Source organism: Pseudochaenichthys georgianus, chromosome 22 (assembly GCF_902827115.2).
Source record: "Pseudochaenichthys georgianus chromosome 22, fPseGeo1.2, whole genome shotgun sequence".
Classification (NCBI taxonomy): Eukaryota; Metazoa; Chordata; class Actinopteri; order Perciformes; family Channichthyidae; genus Pseudochaenichthys; species Pseudochaenichthys georgianus.
In genome coordinates this window covers 1,125,627-1,135,872 of record NC_047524.1, presented here as the reverse complement: position 1 = coordinate 1,135,872, position 10,246 = coordinate 1,125,627, and the positions used below count along the sequence as shown (strand labels likewise).

Genomic DNA, 10,246 nt, shown 5'->3' with positions numbered 1-10,246 from the left:
GGCGCATGAAGAGCAAAAGTACCCGGATGTGGGCCCACGGAGCATGCGCAGTTGAGTTTCCCTTAAGCCCCGCCTCCGATCCACCGCTCTCGGCTCAGTCAGATAAAACAAGCCCTATGCTCTGAGTCAGATGAATGGGGAGAGAAAGAATATCACTGTTTTAGCGCATTAAACAACTTTCAGACCCTGGCCTAATGATTGAAATAAGGACAAAACAAGTGTTCGTGCTGCGCAGTCAGAATTCTGAGATTTTAAGGGGGGGGAAATCTGAAAATATCCATACATCAGAATTCTGAGAAAAAAGTCAGGATTCTGAGATGTTCATGAAAGATTCATTCAATATATATTTTTTATATATATAATTCTATAGAATTTTCTATAGTAAAAATATCTATATACTTTGGGAAAAAGTCAGGATTCTGGAAAAATAAAATCTGAATAAAATAAATATGTTATTATTTCAATCATCAATCAATCAATCAATGTTTATTTATATAGCCCAATATCACAAATGTTACATTTGTCTCAGTGGACTTCACAGTTTGTACAGAATATCAGTATGACAATACGACACCCTCTGTCCTTAGACCCTCACATCGTACAAGGAAAAACTTCCGGAGAAAACCCACAGTTTAAAGGGGAAAATGGGAGACACCTCAAAGAGAGCAACAGAGGAGGGATCCCTCTCCCAGGAGGGACAGACGTTTCCAAAAGATAAGCTATTTTTCAGAATTCTGAGAAAAGTCAGGATTCTGAGACATGCATTTCTTTCTTTTTTCAGGAAAATGAAAAGAAAATATGTTTTATATATATATATATTTAAGTGAGAGTTCAGATTTTTTTTATCAGAAAACACATTTTCATATTTTAGACAAATTAGATTTTTTTCAGAAATCTGTGGAAAAGTCAAGATTCTGAGATTTTCAGAAGAAAAATAAATATGTTTTTATTTCAGAATAAATAAATAAAAGGTATTCTGAGGAAAAAGTCAGGATTCTCAGATTTTTAGGGGAAACATTCTCAGATTTTCATTTGCACACAAGTCTGAGGTCACGGCAATTGTAGTACCACTGTTTGGCCACTATAGCCATCCGTAAATCAGCTTCAACGTGTGGCGCACTTCCAGCGGACTTCGCTTTGGACCGTAGCTTCTTCTTCTTCTTCTTCTTCTTCTTCTTCTACTCCCGGATACCACGAAGAAGAAGCGTCTCGCAGGGCGTGGTGGGATAGCTGTCTACTCGCTGGAGGACCGAACAGAGCCCCAGCTGGCAGCTAGGAGAAGATGGCTGCTGCTACATGGGGGATTCTCAGGCCACTGTCTGAAAACACAGCCATGTTCACCGATCACTAGCCCGGTCACCTCCAGGTAGTTCCGTCGGTTGGGATAACCGAACATGGGGTCTCAGACTCTGCAGATCCTGAGGCAGGGGGTCTGGGCTTCAGTCACCGGAGGATGGTACTACGACCCCGATCAAAACACCTTCGTCAATGCGTTACATCTGTACATCTGGCTGTTCCTGCTGTGCTTCCCTTTCATCCTCTACATGGTGAGAGAAACCTCTTTAAGACCTCCCCTAAACCTCATTTTAAAACCTCCATTTGTTTTGTTTCTGCTGCGACCGTTGAGTGTCCGTTAGATTGTTGTAACGGTCGGAGTCTGGCTATTATCTGGAGCAGGAACAATGTCTCTTTAAACTGACAAAACGACACGGAATATTATAACTATACTCTAAATGTGTTATAAAACCAAAAGCTTTTTTAAATAAAACGCTGAAAAACGTTATTACTGTGTCAAAACATTGTTTAAATTAATTAGCTGCTCCCTTTGTAAAGTGTACCATCCACATGATAGATTGGACCATAATAATAATAATAATCATAATACTAACACTAATAATAATAAGCTTTTTTACAGCACTTCACAGTAGAGAATTGACATCTCATAAAATAGTCACAGAAAAAATGTATATCACATAGAATACAACAGTTTTAATTTAACACTACAATCAAAATGTCGAATAAAACCAAAAGCTTGTTTTAAATAAACCCTGAAAACGCTATTCATGTGTCAAAAATGTATTTGAATTAATAGCTTCTCACTCTTGGCATTTTAAAACGTCCTTTTATTGGTGTTTTTGTTGTGACTGTTGACTGAACAGTGTCTGTTTGGTTGTACCAACGGTCGGAGTCTGGCTATTATCTGGAGCAGAGGCAATGTAACGTTTCTTTAAACTGACAAAACCACACATTATATTAATGCTTCACTCAAAATATGTTATAAAACCAAAAATGAAATGCTGAAAAACGTGATTAATGTGTCAAAAGTGTGTCATCCTCCAGGTTGGACCATAATAATATTACGCTTTTATTGTATAGCACCTTTTTATACAGTGCTTCACAGTAGAGAACTGACACCTCATAAACAAACTAAAATGTGTTATAAAACCAAAAGCTTTTTTTGTCAGAAATGTGTTTAAATTAATTACCTGCTCCATTTTAAAGTGTAATAACAAGCTTTCTTTATAGCACCTTTCATACAAGAACTGCTGTCCAATGTGTTTCACAGTAGAGTATTGACATACAAATAACCACAGAAAATGTATACCACATAGAATACAGTTACCAATTAAAGACAACATTTAATAAGCTGAGTAAAGACGTAGAATATTGCATACATTACAATGTAATATAATATAATAGTGCATTCAAAGGAGGATAGTGCAAATTCATATTGTGATTAGAACTCGAAATAATGGGAGCCATGGGATGATGTTAATAATGATAATAACACTACATCAGGGGACAGTTTAAGATGCATCAGAGAGCAGGTGTTAGCTTCCTGAAATGCTAAAGTAAACAGATATGTTTTTAACTTCCTTTTAAAATATATCCACTGAGCAGGCTTCCCTAATGTCTGTAGGTGTTGTGTGGGTTTTATCACAGTGATGCAGTTAGGAAGCCTTAGCATTTGTACCAGTTCATTAGCTTGTGTGTGTGGCAGGCTGTAATCAGTGAATGTAATCCCCCCCGTTTCTATCTCCTTGTTGTCCTCCTGTCAGTAGTGATTTGTGGTATCTCCAGTCTTTCAGAAGCCTCACCAGCTGTGAGAGCAGGAGCTCAGCTGATAGATGTCACAGTAATCTGTCATTTTTATTATCCATGAAGTCGCACTTAATGGCTTTTTGCTCACTCCCTTTGTCAATGTGTCTCTGCTGGTTTTCTGAAGCTTTGTGTTTACTCTGGCACATTCAGGGGGTCCGCGCGGTCTTAAAATGTATTAAAAGTTGATCAATTTAGCGAAAATGAAGGCTATTAATAAGTATTAAACGGCATTTCCCAGGGCCAAGGTATTACATTTTGTAGCTTGTTTTCGATAAGTATATGAATGGTCCAAAGAGGTTATATTCTGCAGTGTGCCTGAATGTAGTCATGGCGTAGGTGTGTAGTGAGATTCTGTGGAGTTTATTGATGGCATCCCGTTGGGTTCTGACGTCATCTGAACAGGACGTCGCACGCTCACTGCTTGATAGCGCGCAAAGTTCCGTTTACGCCGGTTGTTAAGCAACATCGTTATGGGGAAATGCAAGTCTGCATCCAAATGGTTGGAAGATAAGGAGGAAGGACAATCAATACTGTATATAGTCAATGTGAGGTGAAGTGTGTCGCCAAGGTAACCGGTTAAAACTCCAAGTGGCGATGAGGTCTTAAAATGTATGGGAAGGGTCTTAAAAGGTCTTACATTTGACTTCAGGATTCCTGCAGATACCCAGTAAATAGCTGGTGGAAGTATTCGGATGCTGTACTTAAGTTAACGTTCCTAAATATTCATAGGAAAGTACATTATAAGTCCTACATCTAAAGTCCCACCTAAGTAATAGTAGAGAATATTGTCAGTAAAATGTACATAGAGTATCTAAAGTAAAAGTAGCCAGTGCAGAAAACATTTCCGCTTTATGTGATGTTTTACAATATGAAATCAGGTCCTTTTGATATGGAATTATTATATAATTAATGTGATTGCATCAAGTATCATTTTACGGTTGGAGACAACACATTCCTGATACACCATGTTTGACCCTCAAACAGTTATTCCAGCAGAGATACATTATGTTAAAAGATTGTTTTAAAATAGACAATCTTGATTTGAAAAGTAACTAAAGCCTTAAAATAAATGTAGTGGAGTAAAGTTAATAATTTCCCTTTTTAAATGTAGTTGAGTAGAAGTATAAAGTATATCATTACTCAAGTACAAGTCTTTTATAATTTAATTTTAGTACAGTACTTTAATAAATGTTACCCGTGACCAGGGATGTCCCGATCCGTTTTGCTCCCGATCCGATTCCGATCATTTGATTTTGACAATCTGCCGATACCGATTTTTCCCGATCCGATCTTTATGCAATGCATTAAGAGAAAAAAAAGGTAACAGATAACGGCTGGTCATCCAACGCGATGAATTCAGCTATCTTGGCTGTTATGTTTTTGGTCGTTTCACTGTTCTGGGGCCGTTTCTCTTTCATTTTAAAAGTCTCTGAAAGTGTCGGTTGCTTCAGTGCCGTTCCCTGAGTGGCCGCTGTGTACTCGTCGTGTTGTTGTTTGTTTCTCAGGTGGCGTGTTAGATTGGTCGTGTTGAACGTAGCTCTGTTCTTTCCACCACGCAGAACCTCCGTCTTGCAATCATTGCATCTGGCTGTTACACTGCCTTCGCTTTCAATTTTATAATACTTCCAAACTCCTGACATTTTCTCTGTCCCGACTCCCGAGTCACCAGCTGAACGTAGCCTCTCGTTAGCGTACTGCTACTATTAGACACTGCGCCCACTCTGTTGCCAGATTTCAGAGGAATAAGCAACCAGGTCTGAAAACAAGCCCAACAGAAGCAACACATACATGATGTTGTGTAATTTTAAACCAAAACTAAGTCCTCAGGATGACTTTAAGACGTGAACATGGTCATTTTTGTTTTGTAACATTAAATAAAATAATAAAAATATTTGATAAAAAAAAAAAAAAAATCCCGATCCCCAATTTTCTTCTCCCGATTCCGATCTTTTGAAAATAACGTGATCGGCTCCGTTCCCCGGTCACGTGATCGGATCGGGACATCTCTACCCGTGACCCCTGGTGTTAGCTCACCCTCTAACTGTGTCAAGACCCGACACCTATTTATAAATGATATTAGTCCACTTGTACGTTTTTATTTTTGTGTTGGTCAAATATTTCATGACTACAGGTCGTGTCAGTGAATCTTTCTAAAATGCCTCCCGTCCCCCGTGTCAGGAAATGCTCTGCTATAAGCATGCTAACCTCTATATTGAGAAGCTGATGGTTGAAACGGCCTGTGGTTTCCCATCTATTCCTGGAGTGGAATACTCAGCTCTGCGGTTCATATGGAGCCACAGGTTAGAGAGCTGCTGCTGCTTTAATACGTGTAAACAGATGCAGCAGCACCAACATGTTGATTGATCGATTGATATTAAACTGACTACCTGCTGTCTTGTTTTTTTTGGGACAAAATGTCATTTAATGAACGTCTGAGGGGCTTCTTCAAAAGGCGTTTTTTTTAAACACAATACTCATAGAAACAAATTACTTTAAAAAATATGGCGAAGAAACAAAAATAACAATTGGAAGAAAAAGACATTAGCATGATGGAGAATATGTAAGAGAAACATAAATCTAGAGAAAAATAAAATACTATTAGAGAAACATACTATGAGAAGAAACAGAAATATTATCCAAGAACATTTCAATTCCTAAAAAGTTAAAATACCATAAAAAGTGTGCAAAATTCGATGAAACAACAGACAAAGTACAGTCCAGCTCCTTCTGCAATATCAGACACTCTAAACTCACTCCTGCTTCTTTTCTGAATGCCAGGCCCTGAAACCAACCATGGCGATCGTGGGCATCTACTGCGGAGTCATCGCCGCCATGTTCCTGCTGCTGAAGACGGTGAACTTCCGCCTCCACCATGCCCTGGACGAGGGGGAGGTGGTGGAGCACCAGGCCAAGGAAACCCAGGGCAGCAGAGGAGGCACGGAGGGGGCCAACGACGGGGGAGTCACCCGCCGAGAGGACAGCAATGGCCCGGGGTGAGTCCACGTCTTACTCACGGAGGAGGAGATGTGTGGGGGCGGGATGTGGGTCAGGGGGGACTCGGAGGAAGTGGTGTGGTTGAGCGTCGTCGCGTCACGCTTCCTGATCAATGATGGGGAAGAGTCGCGTGGTGGTGGAGAAGGAGTCATTTAGAGGCGATCTGAGGTTCTTATCAGCGCACAGGTCAAAGGTCAGGCTCCCGGGTGGTGAGAGGACAGGTTGCTACAAGGAGAATCAATACATCGCTTTAAAGGCTTCAGATCAAGGAGACGGAGCCTGGCTGCACCAGATACATATATCACTGGAAACGGTGTTTCTCAGCCCTGGGATAATTGTCTTGGAAACTGATCAGTTATTTCCTTGTAACATGACCTCATTTGCCTCCATAATGGCTGCTGCTAACGCATCACAAGATCATTGCTTAATAAAGTCAAGAATATTGACAGTTAAATAAGTGCTGATTCTGCTTTGATTAGGGTGTTAGTAACATCGTTAGTATGATGGTTATGTTAAGCTTGGATGGAGAATAACAGCGTACAATGAATTGCACAAGTTGATGAAGTCATTTAAATCGAGCGGGCTGGGTGATTCATTTTATCTTCAATCTTCATTTTGACATCAAGCGATTATGATGATCAGTTAAATTGATTGTTGTGCTAGATTCAGTCTTGTGGTTAAATCCTCTCATTGAATGTAGTTTACCAAATAGTTTAAGATATTTTAAAGAGTTTTTACAGCAGTACAACATATTTCATCCAATTTATTGTGGTATCATTTATTTGTATTTGTTATTTTATATATTTATTAGAGCCGGGACTCGATTAAAAAAATTAATCTAATTAATTAGAGGCTTTGTAGTTAATTAATCGAAATTAATCGCATTTTTAATCAAATATACATATTTGACCTGAGAACAGTGAGAAGCAATTTTCACATGGATTTTACTCCATGTGGTCTACAGTCCAAGTGCATGACATTAAGGATTTTGGGAGATGGCCCTGTGGGCCATCTAAGCTAATTTACAGATGGCCCTGAGCCCAATAGAGATTGCCCTGAAAAATGCACGCGGACGAAATGGCACGAAGGGTTTGGGGGGCCTCCGTCCCCCTAGAAAATTTAGATTTTTGCAGGTCTTAGATGCTGTCTGGTGCATTCTCTAGACTGAATTATAAGATGAACCACCACAATATTATATTGTACAATTTCAATTTTATTCTTCATTTCACTTGTTTGTTTGTTCTTGTTTGTGTTTGCTCGCTTGCATGCCCTGCATAGCTATAAGAAATACTTAAGTTGTTGGTCAAAACTAGGGGCCGATATTCCGCATTTGACCGATTATCGGTATCGGCCTTTTTTTTTTATCAAATTGCCGATACAACTTTGCCTCTGATGCGGCCGTTTCTCTGGCTGCAGTCACCACTCTGTATACACGAGCAATGTCCCGCCCACAGTGCTATCTGATAGGCTATTACTGAAGATTTCCGGGCGGGAGCCAGCCAGAGAGGCGGGACCTTCTCAGATTACAGGCAGGTGCGAAAGAACGCAGACACAGACTGAAGCAAGCAGCAGCGCTGAGCGGCAGAGCCATACATGTGTTAAACCGAAGTTCAATAAACATCCCAATCCCCTATGCTGAAGATGCAAAAACACCACGATCTTATGATCCAATTCTATCAGTTTCCCAGTTACACAGGGTGCGTGCAGCGTCTCGCAGCGGAGTAACTGTGGTGGGGGGGGGGCTGCGAGTGGAGCCTCGCTTCGCAGTTTTTCAGGTTGATATGTGAAGCTCATTAGCTAGCCAACATGTATCTAGCGAATGTTTAGCAAAATATTAGAAGTGAGGCTACTAGTCTAACGTTAGGTCTACTGTAATAGCCTCACTTTTAATAGTTTGCAAAACATGAGCTAGCACTAGTGTTTTGCAGTTGCAGATGGCTGCACTAAAGAAAAGGGCACAGAGAGGAAACCAGTTGTAAGATGTTTAAAAGTTAATTAAACATAATATATGCTTAAATGCATTTCAAAGAAGTTGTGTTGAGTTGTGTTGGAGTTTGTGTTATTCTACATTTTGACACCAAGATTTTTTTTTTTTACTGCAAATGTATATCGGTTCCAAATATCGGTTATCGGTCTCCTTGATTACTAATAATCGGTATCTGTATCGGCCTTGAAAAAGCCATATCGGTCGATCCCTAGTCAAAACACTTTCCATCTGATGAAGGCAAATGCCTTCCCAGATGTAAAAAAGTAGAAAACATTACATTCAGTTGTAACTGCCAAAACAAACATTATTTACACTATTATGGCCCCTGTTAAAAATGTTTGTAATGTTAACTACTGTAAGTTGGTCGAACGAATGCCTCCTCATCCGGAAGCTGACCGAGCAGACCCGAGCAGCAGTCGAGAGGAGCCGAGCGCATCCGCGAAGCACACGTCAGAGTTCCCTTAGCCGGCAAATCTAAATATCTTCGGTCAAAATAATTTCCCTTTAGAGCAATACCGCTTCAGTTGCGCCACTTATGTGACAGACAAGAAAAGTATGTGACAGACAAGAATAGTCAACTCTAATGTCTAACACGTAATGTGGAGAAAGAGATGTCCTGGATGGGTTGATTGTGCGTTGATCTGTTGGTAATGCCTCGGGGTTCCGGTGGGCATGTAAACAAATGCATAATGCTGCGCTATACTTTGTGGCCTCATCCAGTTGCATAGCGACACTTATTGCGTAGTTGTCTTTTAATAAGCAGGTAGTCATATCATTAGCTAGATCTGATCGATATGGACATAAACGCGAGTGAAGTCTAATCTGACGGGAGAGAGAGAGAGAGAGATCAGCTGCTGCTGACGAGTCGAGACTCGACACGCAGCTCTGCATAATCACATGCAGCGGTGAGCGGAACAAAACACACACTTCAGGTTAGAATATCACACGTAGCTATTTTAATTACCTCTCAAACTACCTAAACTAGTTATAGATATGTTTAGTTTTACTGTCGGGTCACTCATTACTAGATCCGCGAGCTGCATGATACTGGCATAATAGATTGCCCGATCGGGCAACCAGCAGGTGAGGCTTCATTGCCCGAGCTAAATACTAGATGGCCCCGGGCCATCGGGCAGTCCTTAATGTCGAGCCCATCCAGTGAGCCAGGGAGTTGGTTATTTTCTTAGACGTGGACTTACTTATCCTGGCCCTGAAACCAGTCATCTGGTTGAGTGTGGGTTGGGTCAGGGTGTGGTTCCTTGCACTCGGAGTCGGGCTAACGTCCACGCTAGCTGCTACATGCTTTGCATGTAGGTGATACTTTAGGCTTGATGTGCTGCGGTGATATGCAAATTCTTTTTTGCATAATTTGCACACAACCGTGCTCTTGTCGACGCTTCCATCCGTCCGTTTTTTAAAACAAAATGTCCCATCCACGGGGCCGACCAAAGCGGTCTCATCAGCTTGTTCGTTCATGTTTGACTATTGTTCCCCGTGGTTTGTTGTTGTTTGAAGTCCCATGCTGAAGTCATGAACGTTAGTTGGTGCTCCAGTATAATCGGTACGCCTGAAACTCATCCAGTGAGAAACGTTCCGCTGTGCAAAAATAAAACGTAGCATTTCGCCACATGCTAATGCTAACCGGAAGTGAATAATTTTCAGAATAAAAGTATTAGTGTGAACTTCCGTTTTTTTCAGAATAAAACTGATTTAAATTAAATAGTGTATTTAATTCAAATTACGCCATATCAACATTGATTTTTATTTCTAACAGTATGTATGTACATCACTATGTGTGTAGTATACTGTATAATGTACACATGTAGAGTTGTAGAAAAGATATGGTGTACAGACAGTACAGTACACTCTGACTTTACAGTCACTACAGTGTATACTGTATAGTAGGTGTGTAACAGTGTAATGCGTATAGTCTACTCTACACTCTACCTTTCAGCAAAGCTTTAGGGATTTAGGCTCAGTCAGCTCAGGGACAGTTTGGTTACTTTAGTTTGGTAAATGAAATAAATGTTTGAACTTTGTAGTAGTTCACTGTAGTTGCTGTCATAAGTCATTTGTAGACTAAGTGGCAAAAAGTGTTTTTTTTACATTTGTACTTTGACACAAGTTGGAAGGGAGCACAATAAACCTGACGAGTTTGAATTT

The 10,246-nt window shown here is 40.4% G+C and overlaps 1 protein-coding gene across 1 annotated transcript in view; it reads left to right on the top strand.

The window, feature by feature from the left end:
• The first annotated feature begins 995 nt into the window (after positions 1-995).
• The window catches only part of pcnx1 (pecanex 1), a 52,071-nt gene continuing 42,820 nt past the window's right edge, over positions 996-10,246 (top strand). Inside the window, exons 1-2 of the mRNA XM_071201661.1 lie at positions 996-1,547; positions 5,881-6,095. Of these exons, the coding sequence (XP_071057762.1) occupies positions 1,395-1,547; positions 5,881-6,095 (368 nt within the window). The 5' untranslated portion in view covers positions 996-1,394. The remainder of the gene's footprint in view (positions 1,548-5,880; positions 6,096-10,246) is intronic.